Source organism: Eulemur rufifrons, chromosome 29, assembly GCF_041146395.1.
Source record: "Eulemur rufifrons isolate Redbay chromosome 29, OSU_ERuf_1, whole genome shotgun sequence".
In the NCBI taxonomy this organism is placed as follows: Eukaryota; Metazoa; Chordata; class Mammalia; order Primates; family Lemuridae; genus Eulemur; species Eulemur rufifrons.
The window spans coordinates 87,314,372-87,336,559 of record NC_091011.1 but is presented as its reverse complement, the minus strand read 5'-3'; the positions used below and the strand labels follow the sequence as shown (position 1 = coordinate 87,336,559).

Here is a 22,188-nt window from a genome sequence, read left to right as displayed (position 1 = left end):
CTGTCTCATCCCTTTTAGTAAGTGATTAGAAAGGATGACTCTTAAACTCCAAGTTCAATGGTTCTTACTCCTCACTGCACAGCAGAATACTGGGGAGCTTTAAAAAGACATGGTTGCCCAGGCCTTTTCTGTAGAGATTTGGATCTAATTGGTCTGAGGTGTGGCCTGGGGGTGGTCTGGTTTGTTTTGTTTTGTTTTGTTTTGTTTTTGGAGTCTAGGTGATTTTAATTTGCAGCTAGAGTTGTGAAGCGCTGCTCCAGCTGATCTGGCACATTAGCTAGATAGATCTCACGCATTCCTGCTTTTATGTCTTTGTACCGGTTCATTCCCTTCTGGAATACCCGTCCTGTTCTCTTTAGCGGTACAGGCCCTCCTCATCCTTTAAGGACGCCCGAAGGCTCAGCTCATATGCAACTCTGCACAGACCCTTTGCTTCATCCCTCCTCCCAAACTGGATTTCTCCCTTCTTTGAACGTTTTTCATAAACTTCCTTCTGACTTTATCATGTTCTGTTTTGTAATACAGTTTTTTTTACTTGTTGTTTTTCTATAAGATTTTAAGCTCTTTGAAAAAACTACCTAATTAATCTTACTGATCACTCAGCACACTACTCTGTAGGGCACTTACTTAGTAGTGGCCCTGAGTAAATATTTTTTAAATGTTTATTCTCGCCACTTCTTCAGTTCGCACAGTTGTTCCCTCTGCCTGGCATCCTCTTCTCCAGATATCCCCATGGATCCGTGTCATCTTATTAGCGTGATCATCCCTGACTACTCTGTTTATTAATAACACAGTAACACTGTCCCTTCCCACACTCCTTTACGCCCTTTACTAGTCTCCAAACTGCTGTCATCAGCTGAATATGCACTCCTGTATCACCTGTCTCCTCTCACCGGCATGTAAGCCCATGAGAAAGGGCCTCTGTTTTGTTTGCTGTTGTACCGCCAGAGCCCACTGCAGTGCCTACCTATAGTACCTGCTCAAGAAACAGTCATTGAATTTAAGGAATGAACTTTAAGGACATTTATCTTATTTTGTATAATTCTCTTCACAAACCACAATTAGGCAAGGTAGGCATGTCAAGTTCATCATCAGGTAAGAACGTTCGAGGTTTAGAGTAGGGTTAAGCATTTTGTCCAGATTTATCAACTTTTATGTGATAGAGCAGAGCACAGAACTCAGCATCCTGATTCATAGTCCAGAGCTCTCAGCTCTACCCTCCGCCTTCTAGCCATCCTTTCGCTGTTCGGTCTGTCAGTCCTTCCTTCCTATCCTTACCCAGACCCACCCCTCAGAACTGAGGGACACAGGTTGAGAGTGCAAATGGGGGCTCGCGCACCTTACATCAAAGTGTCAGCAAGTTACGAGTCAAGCAAGCAAACTATTAAACACGTCTGTTCTCCCCCTTTAACAAATATACACCTTCATCATGACCTGGTAGGCTGGGTTCAAAGGCAGAATTCTCAGACTCCTTGGAGCTGTGAGCAGCAATGTGGCAGCCAGGTTGCCATACGAGTATGGAGCTTGCCCGACCTTCTCTTCCCAGCCCTGGCTCTCTGCCTCCTTCCTGTAGGCTTCACACACACATCTGCAGACATCCTTGTAGGTCCAAGTTCCACCACTCTCCTGCAAACAACTATCCCTTGGCCACCCCTTGGGACCATACATATCCGCTATTGGTCCAACCTTGAGAGGGCAAACTTGAAGAAGAGCCCATATGGGCCTGGAAGTGAGCCTGGGACTGAATGGGCAGGGAATTCTGCAGTCCTGGGCACTCAAGCATGGGGCAAAATGGGCTGCTGGTTGGGGTGGTTTTCTTGGCTTCCCAGACTCTTTGTCCTGTGGGGAGAGGTGCAGTTGGAGCAGGCCCAGAGTGGGCCCTCTAAAGCTGGGCCCCATTTTGCCTAGGTGTAAGGGTGGTACTGACCCTACCTCTCCCTCCCCCTCCCCACACCAGACTGTATGCCTGCTGAGGACCCAGGCTGATTCTCCTCCTCCCCTAGAGGGTGTGTGGTTTAACTGGAAAGCAGGAGATGAGAATTCCAGTTGGGGCTGAGTCTTATGGAAATAAACCAAGCTCTCTGGCTTGTTTCTTTATCTATAAAATGAGAATGGGATGACACAATCTCTAAAATTCTTTATAAAAGATTCTTCTTTTATAGTCCCCCACAACACTAAGAGTTTACAGTAGGTGCTCAGAAGCATTCGCTAGATTTATTTGTTGCATAATTTGGTACAAATGCCCTAAGGCTTTGTCCTAATCTTTTTTCACAGACACAAATGTGTGTAGGCGTGTGTACTTATATATACATGTAGGGTCACGTATGTGTGCGTGCACACTGCTCGCACGCCCCCTCACCCCACATGCCTTGGACCATTCGTCCCCCTCAGGCTGTAGTCACACCACCTACCAGCTGGACTGTTAGAGTCTGGGAGACAGTTCCCTAGATGCTGAGGCAGAATGCTCTAAATCCTAATGGAGTAACATTTAGTTTTATGCCTTCAGAGCTGGGAGACTAAGGGACCCTAGGGATCTCACTTGCCTTAGAGAGTTGGTGCCCATGAGTCATTTCCATTATCTCAAAGTTCCGATTTTTATTTTAATTTCCAACTGATGTCAATCCCTTCTTAATGGTGGGGCAAACATTTCATTGTCCTTGAGTTGGCTGAGAATGGAGTCAGCATAGGTGGAAATCTGCAAGGTTGAACCTCCTCACTGGGGGAGTGGATGCTCTGGTTCAAATCAATAAATGTATCATGAGGGTTTGCTGGTGCTATGGGAAATTCTAAGCAAGATGACACCATATTCGAACTTCATATTAATTTGGTGGGGGAAACAAAGCATAAATTCATAAAAGATAAAATAACACAATAGGACAAGACAATTCAAGAATCATCCCAAGACAGTGGCTTGTGGTCCAATGTGCTGTTTATACAAGAAGTTCAGAGAATGAAGTAAAATGTGTGAATAAGAGGTCCCATATCTAGGGCCATAGTAATCCAAGGATCAAACATGTCCCAGTGAGCAGTCTCCACTTAGGTACTTACCTGTGTGTGTAAGTAAGCTCCCGACAAGGTGTGCAGAGCTCTGTTCAGGGTAGGGGTTGGGGGCATGGGGTGGAGAGCAATTGCTAAAAATAGGGGCTGTTTATGATGGGGGGCATAATAATGTACAAAAAAATTAGGACCATTAACAAAAACTATCTTTAACTTTTATTCTCATTTTCCTTTAAACTAACAGGTAGGTACTTACAGAAGGAAGTATTATTGATTCTCGAATAATCTCACCAGTGCAAGCAGCCCAGTTGGGTTGGAGCTGCAAGGCTGGGCTTGGTAGGGGAACCCGACTGAAGGCTAACCAGGATCCTTTGGTGAGTGTAGATGATTCACATCTTCCACCATCCACCGTTTTTGGGACAATAGGACACTGCCCCCATACACATCTTTAAGCACACCAACGGGATGCAATGATTCAAAACGACCAATTCCGCCTTCCAGGACCTTTAAACCATCTGGCATCTTCAGGGTTACATGCCTTGCACATAGTAGGTACTCGACACATGTCAACTTTCTTCTTCACGGTCCTCATTTCCCCTGGGACTCCAGCCTCAAACTACCTCGGGCATTGTCTCCACCTCCCACGAGCGCTGCACTCCCTGAGGAGGGCCTGGTGGTGCGGGGGTCTCTCCAGCTCCGCTCCAGTTCGGGCCAGCAGCCGCCTGCCGAGGGCCTACTACGCGCGGGGTCCTGCGGGGCGCTTCCCAAAGACCGTAGAGGTGTCGGGACCTCTAGAAGCATAAAGGATGAGCAGAGCTGCGCGCGCGCTTTCCTCAGCCCTTTACTCCATGCCGGGCTCTGGGGAAATGAGCCCGACTTTCCGCTGCTTTGTCCCCTCCACAGCCCCAAGGCTGTCCTACGAACGCAGCGCTCCACACACACCTGCTGCCCGCACGGAGTCGGCGGGAGAGGAGGAGCGAGAGGCCGGCGGCCGCCGCCCTCCCCGCTGGCCAGGCTCCCCGGCTCGGGCCCCTCCTAGCGGGCCTCCCCGCTCCGGGCGCCCAGGGCGAAGGCGCAGGGGCCCCCAGGGCGGTGGGACCCCGCGTTAGATGCGGGGCTGGGGCGGCGCCAGCCGCGTCCCCCACGTCTCCTCCCGGAGGCGGGTCCCGGGGAAAGGCTGGGCACCGGCCCCGCCGCCGCCACGCCCGCGCCCCGCGCCCGCCGCCTGGGCCGCCCCGCAGGCAGGCGCCGGCCGGCCGGGAGGGGGTGCTCGCCTCCCCGCGCCCGGGCCCGCGCGTTGCCGGGCAGCGGCTCCGAGGCTCCGAAGGGGGCGGAGCGGCGAGGCCGGCGTGCGGCTGGCGCCCCTGTCCGCGGTTCCGGCCCCCGGCCCGCCCCCGCCTCGCCGGCCTCCCTCCGCGCCGGTGCGCGGCGCCCCGTCCCAGCCGCAGCCGCAGCGGCCGCCCCTCCGGGCCTGAGAGCGCCGAGCCGCGAGGCCGGGCCGGGGCGCCGGCTGGGACTGCCGGGGGCGCGGCGCCGACGCGAGCGCGGCCATGGAGGGGAAGCCCCGCGCCGGGGTCGCGCTGGTCCTGGGGCCGAGCGGCCGCGGGCCTTCCGCTCGCCGCGCCCGCCGCCGCCGCCTGGGGCTGCTGCTTCCCGGGCTCTGGCTGCTGCTGCTGGCCCGGCCGGCCTCGTGCGCCCCAGGTAAGCCCCGCCGAGACCCTCGGGACGCGGCCGCGACCCTGCCTGCCTTTATTGCTGTTATTTTCAAAACCCTGGCTTTCCCCGCCCAGCTTCTTTTATTCTCCACGGCTCCCTCGCCCTCCTTTTGGAGATGCTTTTCCATTCTTCTTGGGCCCAGCAAATAAAGGCACGGAGGAAATAAATAAATAAAACGGAAAAGCGAGCGGCTTCTGGCCAATCTTGCTAAAGGTCTGCAAAGCTGGTCTCTTGTTATCCATGGAACCTGAGGCGGGTCTGGTGGCTTCATTTCCGAATATGCCTTATTTTTCCTGCAAAATGCAGGCACTGGAATGGTATTCGTGCAAGGGTGTAGGATGTGGCATATCGAATGTTTTGGAATACTTTATTGTCGGGGTGAAGGTACATTCGGTGTGTGCTTTAAAACAGTATTGCGTTACCTTGAGTAGCCCAGCGTCCCCCAGATGCAGGCCGGCCGTGTCCCCCAGTGCACCAGGACACAAAGAACATTCAAAGAAAACCTCTTGGAAAGCTCCCTGGCCATGGATCTTTCCAGGGAAATAGCTATTGGTATTACATCTGGAAAGGCATTATTAGTACAATGGAGTGTGGAAATATTTTGATTCTTAAGTGTCAGGACATGAAAGGAGAAAGGGTTGATTTTATAATGATGCAATTTAGTGACTGTTCATCAGCATGGAATTAAGAGGCATGATTTATGAAGAAGCATGTGAGTGCGTTTTGTTGTTGAGGAAATGATTTAATTCCTATTGCTTCTCTAAAATGTTTATTTGTCCACCCTGAGCACACACACAGGCTGGTCTGGAAACCATCTCTGAGCTGACACACTGCAAGCCAGTGATTGCCCCAGCATATGCACTTGACCACGCTGAGGGTGGAAAAGGAAAGGTGGAACGAGGAGCTTGGGGCGGAGAGCTGCTGCTGCACACTGAACAAAAAACAGCCATGAAAGCTACTCAGAATCTTCCTTTCTCATGGGAGGAGGGCCAAAGGACTGCTAAGTGGCTTTGAAAGGAATCGGAACACATTTTAAGGTGTCCCTTGGACCTTGCTGTTTGAATTACAGCAACCAGTGCCATGTGAGGGATTGTCTTTAGGGATCATAGAATGGGACCACTGCACTCGCTAAAGAGGAAACTAAGGCAGAGAAGTGCCTTGCTCAAGGTCACAGTTGTCACTTTACCATTCCCCCTCCTGCTGTTAACCTGTAGACATATACACACCTGAAGCCTCCACAAAGCTTTCCCATAGCTGAGTAGCTGGGGTTGACAGAAGGAGTCTGTTTTAGGCGGTATACAGCTCGTGCAGACGACTTCGCCTAAACCTGACACCTTAGGTTTCAGTCTTGCTCCTTGAGAGTTCCAGCCCTGTGTGTCCAGAGGACAGGATAATCGTGCAGGGTCTCTTGGCTGACTAAAGTCAACAAAGAAAGCCCCTCTTATATTAATGGATTCCCCTGTTATAGGACACAGCAGACTGATCATTTCCATTTCCTGAGAACTTCTGTGTGGCAGGTGCTGCAACTTATATAGACGATCCAGTCACGTTAGGAGTTAGGCATCCTTATCTCCATTTTGCAGGTGAGGAAACTGAGGCTTCAGGAGTTTAGGCTGGTTTGGCTCCAGACTCTATGCTGTGTGTAACCTCTATGCTTGACAGCTTTCTGTTACGATGTGGCCATCTGGATATACTGCAGAGGTTGTGGAGAATACAAGTGCTTCTTTTGATCAATTTAAAATAAATAGTGGAGCTGTTTGTGCTATCCCTGCCGAACTTTCTCTTCTTTAGAAGTCCTTTCCTGTTCCCCCTCAACTTCCAATACAAACATTCAACCTGGAGATGTGAAATGAACCAAATTTCCATTCTGGAGCTGACATCATGGAAGCGGAGACTTCATCCTTATGCTAATTTGTATATTAGGCTCCTCTGGTTTGCACAGCTGTCTCCAGGCTGGGTGATAGACTAGGAACTAAGAAGTATGGCCCTGTCCTCAAGAGTTCATACGGAAACACAGAGCAGTGGGTAAGCAAGTACAGATGGTTGCACAGCCCGTTCATGGGCAGGAAAGGTAGGTGTTCCTCAGGGGTGACCTGTGGAAGGTGGCCCCTTGAGCCACTTCTCGAAGGTGTAAGGAACGATCTTCCTCATGTAGCTGGGCTGCTTGCAGGATGCCTGGGCAGTAGCTGTTGATCCCGGAAAGAGGTTGCATTTCAGTTGTTTGGCCCACGTCTCCTCTCTGTGTCACCGGGACCCACCTCCCCTAGTCCTGAGTGTTGTATTTTCACCAGCAGAGTGGGCGGGGGCTTTGCTGAACACTGCCATGGTGGGTGGTTCTCCCTCTAGAGCAGAGCTAGTGAGAAAATGGCATGTCTTAACCGTGGTTTGGATTTCCTATGTGAGGAAGCAGTGCCTTCTGGGGCTGTCTGAAAACTGCCTCCTCCTCCTCCGGCAGGTTTCTCTTTTCTGGTTAACTTCTGTTCAGTAGAGTCCACCTTCCAGATGGTGCCCTTGTTTAGTTAACTTTCTGTGCTGTATTGATTTCTTGCCTATTTCTATTTCATTCAGCATTTTGAATGTGCTTTTTATAAAAAGAAACATAAGTTTGGTCTTGACTGTTCACTATTGTGGAAAAAACTTGAAATCCTTTGGACTGACTTTTGAATGCATGCTTTTGGGGGATCCACTGTCCACAATGGAAAAAGAAAGAGTCGTGCCCCATTTCTTCACCCCATTGAGAGATAACTCTTTTTTAAAAATAATAGTTATTTTGAAATTGGTAGCCTTGCAGAGAATTTGGAAATTACTGAAAGGTACAGAAAACAGTCACTCGTAATCCCACAGCATGTAGATAACACTAGATAGTTTTGTCTTTTTTAATTGTTAATATTAAAAAAATGAGAATAGAATTATATACATAATTGTATTTACTACTGTTTTCACTCAGTATTTAATTTAAGCATTTTCCCACTCATTAAATGTTATTTGAAAACAATTTTCTATCCTAATTAATTATTCTTTTTATTTTCAGCTTTTTTGGGTGCTATAAGTAATGCTCTGATGAATAGCTACACAGATAAGGCTTTATATTTCTTTCTGTGTGTGTGGTTTTTTAAATATACATTTGTAGAAGGAGAATTCGAATGTGAGTAAAATGTAAGGCCCACAAGGCTGGATTTCTGCCTGTTTTGTTCAGAGTGCTGGGCACCTAGTAGGTGCTCAGTATGTGGTTGTTGAATGAATCAATTTTTTGAAAGTTGTAACACTGAACTTTATGCGTTTGCTCTCCATTATCATCTGCATTGAATGGTATTTCACTTCATCATCACTCACATTGAATATTATTTTTAAAAACTTTGTTAAACAAATTTTTAAGACATTGTTTTAACTTACACTTTTTAGAGTTGAGTATTTTTTTATTTTTGTATTTGTATTCTTTGAATTTTCCTGTATTTTTGTTCATTTATCTTCTGTGGTATATATATAGTTAAATCTTTATATATTATATAAGAGAGAAACCATTCTTCCTATTTGTTGCATTTTCCCCTTCAAAGGATTCTAAAAAAATTTTACATAATTTTAAAATTCAGAAGTTTATGGTTATTTTGATTAGCAAAATCTGCCATTTTTCTTTTTGTAATCTTTTTCATTGCTTTTATGCTTGAGGGATGTTAAATTTTTATCTACTTAATGTGCTATTTCACTGTTGGCCATTTCCAGATGAATGTTTGTTATAATTTGTAAGTGGTTTAGTATCCTATAAAGTCTTAAGTAAATGTTTCAAAGTTGTGGTCCCTAGACCTCCGGCATCAATATCATTTGAGGATGTGGGGATGCTTGTTAAGAATTTAGGTTTCTGGGGCTCACCTTTCACCTAAATTAGAATCTTTGATGATGAGTGCCTGGGAATCTTCATTTCAATAAGTTCACAGCTCATTTTTAGGTTTACACTTTGGAACCACAGATCTAGATACTGTATATCCAATAACTGAAAATGAATACTATTTTTGAGATACAGTAGTCCTTGTATTCAGGGGGTATGTTCCGAGACCCCCAGTGGACACCTGAAACTGCGCATAGTACCAAACCCTGTATATACCCATACATTTTTTGTATGTATACGTATGATAAAGTTGAATTTATAAATGAGGCACGGTAAGAGATTTACAATAACTAAAAATAGAACAATTGTAAAACCTATTTAATAAAAGTTATGTGAATGTGGTCTTTCAAAATATTGTAATATTTGTGGATGGAGGTTGACTTCAGGTAAGTGAAACCTCAGATGAGGAGGCACTACTGGATACCATTTAATATCTTGCAGTTGGCTTTTCACTGTTAGAACAGTTGATTTGAAATTGCTACATTGAAACCACTTTCTGTAATGTCTTATTTGCTTGGTTTTGTTTGGGTTGGGGGAAAGAGGGCAGAGAGGACTGCATTTTAAATTCTCACCCCTGGCCACTTGGGAACAGCTGCTGCAGTCCTTGTCAGGAGATGACTTGCTTAATCCTGAAAACAGAACCCAGCCAGGGCGTTGTTTAAAGTCCCCAGGGACCTGAGAGCCACAGAGTTTTTTTTTTTTTTTTTTTTTTTTTTTTTTTATCAGCGCCCTGAGTAATAGAGGCAGCTAATTACTGTCATTCTAATTACACCAGGTTGATTTTCCCAGATAGGAAGATGCTGTTCTAACTGATCTAATTTGTTTTCAAGTTGTGACCACTCACCTTTCATCTGGAGCTCAGAATGATGTATTCCTCTTTCTTGTGCTTAGGCAGCAAGATTTGTTGAAAGTTGACTTAGAAAACCTGGGTGTGTGCATTTCTGCCCATAACTTACTTTGTGACTGTGGACAAGTTACCTTGTCTTGAGTTTCTTCATCAGTGTAAGCAGGGAATAATGAGATTAGTTCTAAGTTCCCTTTTTCCCACACCCTGGACACATACTTTGCTTCCCTTATTTTTTCTCTTTGTGTCTTCCTTTTCCCCATCTCCTTTGATAATGCTTTAGGTGTGCCAGTGCTGTGGCTTATGGATTCAGGCATTACTTCTCCTCATTAGTGAAAATCTAATCTTGCTACCCAAAGTGTGGCCCACATCATCCTTGCCTGGTAGCTTGTTAGAAAATGCAGAGTCTCAGGTTCCAGCCCAGACCTTCTGAATCATAATCTGCATTTAACAAGACCCTGGGCTGATTTCACACACACTGTTGCAGTTGGATAATCACTGGGCTAGGCAGTAGTGCTTCCTGTTCCAGCCTCTGGGACTAAGTAGTGTCGAGCCGTTGAAGGCTGAGTCAGCCTGGAATAACTCTGGAGCTAATCCAGATCCTCAGAGACCTTGAGATATGCTGCCTTTGGGACTGAATCCATGTGAGTAGTGTGTAAGAGCCCTATTCCATCTGATCAGGCAACTTCAGAGTAGAATGGTTGTCTAGACCTGCCCTATTCATTCATTGTGAACAATGTTAAAATACTGAGTACTACCATACCAGTTGGGAAATAGCTGCTGTACCGAATATCCCTTCCTCCCTACGTCCAAGTGCCCTGGGCCTCCCTCCCCTCCTGCAGGACTCTTCCTCCAAGGACCCACTCCGCCTACCTCACCAGAGTCCGGCAGCTGAAAGGTGAATGCTCGGCACAGCATTCCCCTTGAGGACTCTGCTTTAGTCTTTCTGATAAAAGCCATTCTGTCAGGTGTAAGGTCATATCTCATTGTTGTTTTATTTATTTAGAGACAGGATCTTGCTCTGTTGCCCGAGCTGGAGTGCAGTGATGTGGTCATAGCTCACTGCAGCCTTGAACTCCTAGGCTCAAAGTGATCCTTCCACCTCAGCCTCCCGAGTAGCTGGTATTACAGGTGTGCACTGCCACACCTGGTTAATTTTTTTTCTTATGTTTTGTAGAGATGGGATCTCACTGTGTTTGTTGCCCAGCTGGTCTCAAACTCCTGGCCTCAAGCCATCCTCCTTCCTCAGCCTCCCTAAGTGCTGGGATTATAGGCATGAGCCACTGCACCCAGTGTCACTGTGGTTTTAGTTTGCATTTCCCAAATGATTAGTGATGCTGAGCATTTTTTCTTGTACCTGTTGACCATTTCAATGTCTTTTTTGAGAAATGTCTGTTCAGGTCCTTTGCCCATAAATTTAGAACGGCACCTGTCTGATTGGTCCCGTGCTCATGCCCCATCTATTGTTAACAGTGTTGAGTGTCACCTGTATGTTCCTTCATGTATTCCTCCAGCCCAGATACAACACTGTAAAAAAGTTTGTTGGTGTATTTGATGGTAGTCGAAGTCACAGACCTGGAAGGAAGACACTACTGAGGGAGACCATGGAGCGTTAGGAGGGAAGGTGGCCAAGGACAGAGGCCCCAGAAACTACCGTTAAGGAGAGAGAAAGAGGAGCCCATGAACAAAACTAACCATCACAACAAAATAGTGTTGTGAGAGCCAGGAGAAGGCGGAGGGTTTTTATGTAGGTGAGGGATCCATCATGTCAAACGCTGCTGTAACTGGTTTTTGAGGGCTGGGGTGAGGGGCACCTGATCAGGTTCACCTGGGGTACCTGTTAAAAACCCAGACTCATGGGCAGGCTAGCTCTACTGCAACAGGTGATGCCTGAGGATTTGTGTTTTTGAAATCTTCAACAAGCTCTTTAAGTTTCTCTTATGCGTGGTGAGGTTTCCGTTACTTCTTCTAACTTAATGGTGGCAGGGGGTCGATGGAAGTTTTATGCCATGTTACAGACTTGATCATGTTTGTGGGTTTCAAGAAAGAAACAGTAAAAATCCAGTGGTTGAAAATTTAAGAAAGAGTAGAAGGAAATAATGGATGATTCGAAGGTGGAGAAGTTCATGTGGGCAGCAGGATCGCCCTGGGAAGGGTGGGGAAGAAGTAGTATTGGGAGGGGGAATTGGAGGGGACTGGTGGAAGGTTGGGAGTGACATCTAAGGTGATGGGGGACCTCTGTCATGATGCCACATGCCATGTGATTTTTTGTCCTGTAGCATTTGACATCCCAGTGTGGCCAGGAAAGGTGAGCCCTTGGCTTGAGTCAGGGCTGGGGAATCACAGGGCAGGTGTGAAGAGTTGAGGGGAACTGAGGGGGCTGGCCGGAGAGGGGGTGGATGAGGAAGGAAGTGAGCAGTGGGTGAAGCAGGGACCGGGAGAAGGGGGTGCGGCTGAGATGCCGGGGCAGGCGTGCTGGGAGGGAGGTGTGCTGGTGTGCAGGTTTGGAAGGGGATCTCCTCTAGTTTTGCTCTTGGGCGATGACCCAGGATAGGGAGTCAGTTGTTGAAGTGGAGTGCAGAGGAAGGATTTTGGGGGAATAATCTCTGGAGGTTGAACTTGCCAGATGAGGCAGAAAGGACTGTGAGCCGGCACAAAATTCTCCATGAATGGAGGGAAGTGACCAGAAGACTATGCGTGGTTGGGGGAGGAGATCTCTCTTGAGTCTGTCCGCTTTTCTCTGCCATCACGCTGCCACTGTCCCCGTTCAGTCACCCATCGGCTCTTCTCCGGGCTGCTGTCGTGGCCTCCACGTCAGTTCTCGCTCCATCCAGTTCATCCTCCGCCTTCAGCCACAGAGATCTCCCAGGAACAAATCTGGTCATGTCACTTCCTTCTTGCTGGAACATCTATAGTGGCACCGTGTGGTTTTCAGCAGTGGTCCCCAACCTATTTGGCACCAGGGACGGGTTTCATGGAAGACAATTTTTCTATGGACGGACTGGGAGTGGGGGTGGGGAGGGAGCCGGAGCTCAGGGTGATGCGTAGCTGGTTCCTAACAGGCCACAGACTAGTACTGGGCCATGGCCCGGGGCTTGGGGACCGCAGGGTTTCAGTATACTCCCAGTCTGAGTCAAAGCCGTGCTGTCCACCTGGTGGAGGGATCCAGGATGTAAGAGTATGGACACAGTGGGTGCGAGTGTTCAAAATGGTGGTGCTAAAAGGAGCCAACAAGATCCTTCCAGCAGGAGAGGTGACATGAGGTGATTTGAAGATGAGTTTTGCCCTCCCTAGGTTGAGGTCCAGCAGCAGAGAGATGGAGTCTCAACCCCAGCGGCTGGGTTTTGTGGTAACAGACGGCTGCGTAGGGCCCAGCCCCTCGGGGGCCAGCGTCTGCTGCTTTGGGAGTGCCGCGTTCGAAGAGTGAAATAAGGTAGGACATTAGGAGAGGGAAGGGGCAGCGGTGAGGGGCACCTGTGCAGGTGAGGAATAGGAATCAGCCCGTCTGGGGTGAGGCTGGAGACAAGTGTGGCTAGACAGGGAGGCAGGGAGGGCCGGAGAGAAGTCTCTCGGGGCTTGGAAGGGATGGAATCCAGGTCAGGGGTGGAGGGATTCATTTTAGAGAGGAAGGAAACAGAAGGAGAAACAGGTGGCTCGTTCTGGGGACAGAGATGCATGGAGGAGCAGGTGGCTGTTCGTGGAGGTGGTAGGCGAGGAGATCTGTGGAGAGGAGTGTCGGGTGCTTGAGAAAATACAGCTGGCTTCCAGAGGAGATGGAGAAGAGACGTGTGAAAGAATTGCCAGGCAGCGGCAAGGGCCCTGGTGAAGCTGGAAGGCCCGTCTTGGTGGCAGGCCAGGCGGGTGCTCTGCTTGCTGCTGCAGCAGCCCTGGATGGCTCAGAATCTTGGTGGAAAGTGAGCAGGCCACAGTGGCCCTGGGCAGTCCAGGGCAGGGCGGTTGGGAAGGCTCCTCACCCCTGTGGTTGGCCAGTGGTTCACAGCCCTGGGGAGTTACCTGGAAACTCTCCTTGCCTCTGCTTTCTTCTTTGTTCTCCTGTCTCTTGTTTGGGCCTGTGAAGGAAGCACTCACCACTCGCTGTTTTGGGTGCTAGGATTAATTTTGGAGCCAGACAGTCTGAAGAGCTGCTTTAAAAACACTGGGTAAATATATTGCTGGGTTGCTTTCAAAGGGAAAGGCCCCAAACATACAAAACAAACGCTCTTACAGAGCCAGCTTCCAGGGGAACTTGGGCAAAGCCCAGGAGGCAGGTATGAACTGGTGGGATGTTGCTAGGTCTTTGCTGCTCCAAGCGTGGGCTGCAGATCAGCAGCCTCAGCATCCTGAGGGCCTGTTAGAAATGCACAATATCAGGTCCTGCCCCCCACCTGCGGAATTGACCTTTCGAACACATCTCCAGGCCAGGTGTGGTGGCTCACACCTGTAACCCCAGTGCTTTGGGAGGTGGAGGCCAGGAGTTCGAGACCAGCCTGGGCAACAGAGCAAGACCCCATCTCTACAAAACATTAAAAAATTAGCTGGGCATGGTGGCGCATGCCTAGTCCTAGCCACTTGGGTGGCTGAGGCAGGAGGATCACTTGAGCCCAGGAATTTGAGGTTACAGTGAGCTGTGATTGTACCACTGCACTGCATCCTGGGTGACAGAGGGAGACCCTATCTCAACAAAAAAGCATCTCCACGTGATTTGTATGCACACTAAGGTTTGGATTTCTCATTGAGGTTGGGCGTACTTCAAAGATTTTTTGATTGTTACCTAATTACTGGGGACTCCTTAGCTCGTAAAAAGGCAGCCCAGATTTCAAGTCAACTGGGAAAACAGGGTAAGAGCAGTAGCAGGTTCAGAGCTGAGCTGGTGTCTGGCTGGATGTGCTACTCAGAGAACTGCTCCTGGTCCGAGTTTTCCCACAAGGTCTGAGTATGTTCACAAGCCTTTTGTCCCGTCCCGAGTTCCCCAAACTGGTCTCAGCAGGTGTTTCAGGGTGGTTGACTACCAAGGATTACAAAAGCACCTGGATAGTTCAAGCAAACAGGTGTTGAGACCGAGGCAGAGGCAGAGGCAGAAGCAACCCAAGTGTCCATCAACAGATGAATGGTTAAACGAAATGTGGTCTAGCCACACAGTGGACTATTACTCAGCCTTAAAAAGGAAGGAAATTCTGACACATGCTGCAACATGGATGAACCTTGAAGTTGTTATGCTGAGTGAAATAAGCTAGTCACAAAAGGACGAATACTGTATGAGTCCACTTACATGCAGTCCCTAGAGTAGTCAGAGCTACAGAGACAGAAAGTAGAATGGTGAGTGTCAGGGGCCAGGGGAGGGGGAATGGGGAGTTACTTTTTAATGGGTATAGAGTTTCAGCTTTGGGAGCTGAAATGAGTTCAGGAGATCAGTTGCATAATATTGTGAACATATTCAACACTGTGGAGCTGTACACTTAGAAATGGTTAAGATTGTAAGTAAATTTTGTTATGTGTGGTAGGTTTTTTTTTTTTTTTTTTTTTTTAACCTACAGTTATTTTATGAAACAACTACCGTGGAGTGGCAACTAGCTGGTAGGGTAGCTGGAGTGGACGTTGCTCAGAGCTGGGAGCCGCAACAGTCTGGGTGCAGGCAGGAGCACACCACAGGTGCATGTCTTGGGAGCCAGCCGGCCGAGGCAGGTGACAGGCTGGGGTGGAGGGACGTCTGTGCAGATGAGCACAGGCCAGATCTGGAGGAAGGGTTGCAGTTTCCAACCTGGCCCTGAGCAGAGGCTGAATAGAGTCTTAGGAATTTGTAAAATTAGTTTCTTCTTCCTAGCCCTTGGAATTGGGCTTTTAAATATTCTTATGCATTTTGAGAATTACAATAGCTTGATTGGCTTTTTCCTGATTATAAAAACAATGACACGTTCATTGCAATAATTTGTGCTTGCTGTTCCCCCTGTCTGGAACATTCTTATCTCAGATATTATCTACACAGTTTCCTCTCTCCCTTTAGGTCTCTGCTCAAATCTCCTATAATCAAAGAGGCCTTCCCTAACCCCGTTTTAAAAAATTTTAGCAACCGCCTCCGTAATTCCTCTGTTCCTGCCTGCTTCATTTTTCTCCATGACACTTACCATCATCATATATATATATACACATATATATACATATGTATATATGTATCTTTCTGTTTATCCTTTCTCCCTCCACTGGACAGACTTTATCTGCTTTGTTCCTTGGTGTTTGTGCATTCTGCACGTCTATCTTGAGGGCCTGCTCTGTGCAGACACTGTGCTGGGCCCTTGGGATACATCGGTGGCCAAAGTTAATTATGTGATGTGTTACTAGGTGGTAGGTGCTGTGAATAACTTCAGCAGATGAGCAGCTGGGGACGGAGAGTTGCAGGTTTAATCTGGATGGTCAGGGAGCCCCATTGAGAAGGCGGCCGTGTGTGTTTGCCCAGGCTGCCATAACTAAGTGCCACACGCCGTGTGGCTTAAACAACAGAAATGTATTGTCTTACAGTTCTGGAGTCCGGGATCCAGGTGTTGGCAGGGCCACGCTCTCTCTGAAGGCACTAGAGAAGGATCTATTCCAGCCTCCCTCCTAGCTTCTGGTGCTTCCTGGCATGTGGCAGCATGGCTGCAATCTACTTGGTCATCTCCCTGTGTGTGTTTGTGTTCACATTTCCCCAATATAAGCACGGTCACATTGGATGAGGCCCACCCTATTTCAGCATGACCTTGTCTTAACTAATCACATCTGCAGTGACCCTACTTCCACGTCAGGACACATTCTAAGGTTCTGGGGGTTAGGACTTCATATGAACTTGGGAGCACACAGTTCAATCCAGTGACATTTACGCTAAGGTTTGAAGGAGGCAAGGGGGCAAGCCACGCAGGTATTTTGGGGGACAGTGTTCCCAGCAGATGAAGTAGCCAGTGCAAAGGCTTAAGGCTGGGGTGTGCCTGGTGTCGGGAGAGGCAGCCAGTGTGTCCGCGGCAGAGGGTGGGGGCGGCAGGAGCTCAGGTATGAGAGGAAGTGGGCGCTGGGGATGGAGGATCATTGAGGAAATTGATCAGAGGGTAATGTGAGGAACCTTAAATGTAAAATTTTTTGCATGTTGAATGAATTCACATGGTATGAAAAAGGTATAAATTAGAAAGCAAAAATCACCCCAAATCCTACCACTTGGAGACAGCAGCTATGCCATATTGGTGTCTCTCCTTTCAGACTGTTTTTTCCACACGTATAAGCACATGCACATACATACAAAGCAGTAGTGTCATATCTTACATGTTGTTTGGCACCTTGCTTTTTTTCACCTCTCACTTTGTCCTGGAATCTTTACATTGTCAGGAACTATAGATCCACATCAGGATTTTATTGGATGCTGTGGATGTTCTATACTTCCTTTAACTAGTTCTCTGTCGATGGACGATTGTATTGCTTTCAGCTTTTGCTGTTATAAGTAAACATTGCTGTGAGCATCACTGTACATATATCTTTACACACTTTTCTAATTACTTCCTTAGGATAAATTCCCAGAAATAGAATTGCTGGACTAGGCAGTATGCACATATTAAATTTTGATACATATTGCCAAATTGCTCTCTAGAAAGGTTGAAGCAATCCGCACTCTGTCCAGCAATGAATCCGAGTGCCAGCTTTGCTTCTGCCCTCCGTAGTACAGGCTGTTACCAATCGCTATTACCTTTGCCAAACTCATAGGTAAAAGTATCTCTGTTAAAGTTGCATTTCTTTGTTAATTGGCATTTGAGCCATTGATTGAGGTCCCCTTTGCACTTCTTTCTCTAGTTCTGGTCTTGTAGAAATATTAGGTCTGACTTGGGAATAATTATACTACCCAACAATTATAGAGTGTTTGCTATGTGCCAAACATTGTGTAAGGCACAGTGTCTCTTGTTTAATATATACAACAATTCTGTAAGGTAGGTATTATTATTATCCCCATTTTACAGATGAGGAAAATAAAGCTTAGAGAGGTTCACTGACTTGCTCAAGGGCACACAGCTTAGCAAGAGCCTTCCTAACCCGGGGGGTGGGCATGTGCACCCCCCAGACAGGGTCTGCTCTGTTCTGGGTCTGTGCTAAAGAATGACTGCCGTAGAAGTGCCCACTCACAGGCTTTACTTGCACAGCAGAGTGAGCTCTGTGGGCAGAGCCACAGTCAGCATCACGTGTGGCCCCTGGCCGGCCCCCACATGTGTCAGAAGCCCTGACTGCGAAGTCACGCCCCAGCCTCGCACACAGAAGTTGCTCACCAAACATGGATTGTGAGAAATGGACGAAGAAGGCTTTCGAAAGCTACAGTATTGTGTGGAGGTGCATTTTTGTTTTATTTCAGCAGATTAAACATTTTAATAATAAAAATACTCAAAAAATTAAAATTCATGTTAGGAACCATATTCCATTTCCTCCAGCACGGAGGATAATATTTTTCTTTCTACTGAGTGACATTTTCTTACTGTATTTCCTCTTTTATCTTGTCCTGGATCATATCCTTGTGGTTTTGATAACATTTCTACTTTGTTTTGACTGTGGTGTTTTTCTGTGGTTTGTTTGTGACAGCACAGTGCGTGGTTGTAATACGTCTTCTTTGTTAATAAATTAACATACACTACTGGTTTAAAATCAATTTCTCATTAACTTTGAGATTTTGGTGGGAGGAAATTGAGGCCTTAAAATAAGCACCTTGTTCAAAACCCACCAGCGCAGCCAGCTGTCCTACTTCTTTTGTTTCATGTGCCCCTTGAGCCTTTTTGGCTCTTCATAAAACACAGCGTATTAACGCCTTGAGTTCTTGCCTAGATCTCGTGTTAAAGCTTAACCTTCTAAGTAATTTCCAGAAATCCTAAGCTTGCAACTGTTCTTTATTTTTTCATCGCAGTTTATATTGACTTTACTCATTGAGAGCTTTCAGATTCCTCTGCTCCCTCTTCCAGTTCAGTGTTCGGCTCCCCATGAGAAGAAAACGAGATATGCTTGTAGAATATGTGCCTTATCAGTCAGGATAAACTAGTTATGCCGCAGAACAACTCCCAGATCTCGGTGGCTCTCAGCCTATGGCTTCTGACACCCCCATGCAGATCTTTCTCTTCATCGCTTTCCTGTCCCTTTTGAATTTTGTCCAATTCTGGAAATTTTGCTTATCTGGATCCTGTATTTCATTTTTCCATCTTGGTCTTGGATATTCCAGTGGCAGAACGCATGCCTGCAGGCAGACTAGGCGTGCAGTGGTCTCACGCATGTGTTATTCTGCTACCATCTACTGAGCACTCCCTGCCATGTGCTGAGCACCGTGCTTGATGTTGGGATACTCAGATAAACATGGAACTCGAGGAACTCAGTGTAGGAGAGAGAGTTCTGTGCATAGCCATTCGACCATGTGCTCAGTGCTCTAACGGAGGACTGCACTCAGTGGTGACACAAAGGACAGTAACTGATAGTGGATGTAAGATCAAAGAACTGGGGGGATATTTGTTTTAAGATGGGATGTAAGATGGAGCATTCTTTCAGTGCTGACGGGGAGCATTGTTTCGGTTATCTATTGCTGCATAACAAATCTCCCCAAATTGAATGGCTTAAAACAACAAGGATTTATTATTTCTCATGATTCTGTGGGTCAGGAATTTAGACAGGGCTTGGATGGATGATTCTCTTGCTCCTTGAAACTTGGCTGGGGTCACTCACTTGGCTGCATTTGGCTGGCCCCATGATTGGGCTGGAAGGTCTGAGAGGGTTTCACTCACAAGTCTCGTATCTTGGTATTCTTCCACACACCTTCCTTCTCTCTTCCTGTGTGGCTAGCTTGGGCTTCCTCATAGCATAGTAGGACTTCATATTGGGTAGCTGGCTTCTAGGAGGGATGAAGCAGAAGCTACCAGTCCTCTTAAGATCCTGGGCTCGAAAGTTCCTGAAGGAAGCAACCAGAACATTGCCTCTACTGCATCCTGTTGGTCAGACCAAGTCACAAGGCCAACCCAGATTCAAGGGCAAGGTGGGAATAGGAGCTACCCATTGATGGGTGGAATAGCATATGCTTATGAATTGATGGCCATCACCTTTGGAGATGAGCTGCCATAAGACAAAATGGTTGAAGGTAATGGAGAGAAACATTTAATTACTGAAGAAAGTTCTCAGAGCAGACAGGAATAAATGATAATACTAATAGGCACAAAAATAGCTAACTAAAACTGAATGTGCACTTACCATATGCCAGGCATTCTTCTAGGCACTTGACACATATGGATTGTATTAAGCCATTAATCCTGACAACACCATCAGGTACAATTATTAACCCCATTTTATAGATGAGCAACCTAACATACAAGGAGATGCAGTAACTCACCCTAAGTCACATAGCTGGTAACTAAGAGAGGAGAGAGTCAGACTGCAGAGTGTCCTTGGACAGAAAGAGTGGTGCCTCTTCTGCCGGGACAGGTGGGAAGGAGGGAGGGATGGGTGTAGTTGTGGGTGGATGCAGGTAAGAGGGTGGGAGGATGATGCTGTTGAGGAAGTTGATGTCCAATAGCCTCTTTTTTTTTTTTTTTTTGATGGTGGTGTGGTCATTGCTTAAGTGAGATGGGCAGGAGCAGGTTGGGGTCCATGAAAAAAGTGGTTTATAATTATTGTATGTGTGGATCATAGGAGGAGGAATAGAGTGGGAAGCTATAGAGGGACTGTTGAGTGGTCAAGGGCCTGGTGGACCATTTGTGTGCGGGAGCGCCCTCCCTCGGTCCCTTGGGGGCTGGCAGCCTCGTGTCAGGGTGGAGAATGCTCACTATGGGCTGATTCCAAAGCGGCTCTTTCAACCCATGATAAGAGTCTAATAGATCTGTTTTCTGCCCAGCTGCTGTGATTGCTTCACCAGTCTGTCAAGATTTCCTGTGGTGGCTCTCAAAGAGCAGCATTTCCATCACAGATTTGAAAAGAAGAATGCCAAGATCTCCTTGTGTGGACTGTGTGAATGTTCTTTGGCCTTTAATTGAGTGCTCCTCAAGTGCCAAACTTCAAGTTTTGAGACTGCTCCTAGGACAATTTAGAATGGATTTTATCCACCCAGTGTGGCCTCAGAAGGGACCCACTCTTTGGTGGCCAAAGGATGTGGGCATTGACTGTCACCCAGATCAAAGTGAGTGACAGATGGTTCCTGCTCCTTGGGCTGTGCTGTCGATAACCCACAGGGACCTGTCTGTCACAGAACGGCATGGGGAGAAGTTATGAGGGCATAGGGGGAAAGACTGCTTTTGTGTCCCATCTGTCCCTTTTCATTGCCCGTATCGTGTGGGGTTTGCAGTGCCCCTGCGGTTTCCTAGCATTCTGACATCTATGTTCCTAGAGACTTTGCTGCATAATAGTTTTGATCTCTGGAAAATCAGAGGATGCTGCCACATGTTTTTCTAGTCCTGCAGTTCCTTTGAAAGCATGTCTTGAGAAACGCACATGCAATATGGAAGGACAGCTTTACTTTCAGAGGCTCCAGATACATTTGCATGAGGTGCCTGGCTCCAGCCTGGGTGTCTGGGGGATTCAGCCCTTTGCTGGTGTTGGAAGCATTTTAGCCTGTGGCTTTTGACACATCATTTGCACTATCTCCTTTGCCAGAGAGCCCCCAGGGACAAATTCTGTTTCTCCTGGACTCCAGTGGCCCAGTCAGCCTTTCACCCACTGAGGTTGGGCCTTCACTCTAATCCCTCTTTGATTTGCCCTATTTGGAGTAATTTTTTGACACAAACCAGATCTTATCCATGTTAAGGGCCCAGCAGTCTTCTCTATCTTTTGCCCTCTAGTTCTGAGAACTGACTCGATCTAACACAGCCACGACATTTGGAATTGAAAATTGTTAGTCCTGGAGAACAGTGTTCACAGAAGGGTCACATCTGACTCAGAGACACAGTCGCTCTCTGATCATCACAGGGAGGTGAGGTTCATGCCTTTTGTCCTAGCAGTTCAGCTATTAGGAATTTACCAAGTTACAACTCTTTGACAGTAAAATTTACATAAATTTATAAAGAAATTTGTGAATGGATCCTCTAATCCAGAAAAAAATAATGTTTCTAACTTAATGTAAATTTAAATACATTTTAATTATGACGAAAATTTCATGACATTATTTCATGCTGAAATAATTGATAACCCAACATCAGGGTTGAAAATGATCATAAAGATTACATTTTCACCATTCATAAAATCTGGGTTAATTGCAGGCTTTTTATAAGAAATAAACATAGAGATCATTTGTCTTGTGCAGTTTGGGCTTCTCCACCGAAAACCCCCACTCTGTTTTCCAATGGTGGGAACCCTCTTAGAGTTATCTTTTTATTCCATGATGCCCAACAGTGTATTACATGAGAAGATGAATGCACGAATGCATGGATTAATGGTACTTTTTCTAGTTGTTTATGGTCATGATTTGAGATGGTCTTTAAGTTTCCATGTTTGGTTAATTGCTGTGAGGGAATAAATTAATACACATCCGATTTTTAGAATTGTATTGAAGTCATTTGATTAGAAAATTATGCATGAGAACTTTTGGCCATAGTGCAAAAACAAATCTTTATTTCTCTAATTGTGTAATTTGTACAGCTACCTGGATAGGAATCGTTGCTGACCATACTGGTTTGTTTGGATCGTCTTGGATTGTTGCCGTGTGATCCTGGGGAAGTAGCTGCCATCCACTGTTAGGGGTTGCTAGGCAGAAACCGATCCACTCTGGACCTGGAAGAGGAAGAATAGC

At 46.9% G+C, this 22,188-nt stretch overlaps 1 protein-coding gene across 1 annotated transcript in view; it reads left to right on the top strand.

The window, feature by feature from the left end:
• Positions 1-3,560: 3,560 nt before the first annotated feature.
• The window catches only part of KIAA1549 (KIAA1549 ortholog), a 120,210-nt gene continuing 101,582 nt past the window's right edge, over positions 3,561-22,188 (top strand). The window contains 3 exon segments of the mRNA XM_069461669.1: positions 3,561-3,770; positions 4,037-4,536; positions 4,538-4,698. Coding sequence (XP_069317770.1) covers positions 3,561-3,770; positions 4,037-4,536; positions 4,538-4,698 — 871 coding nt within the window.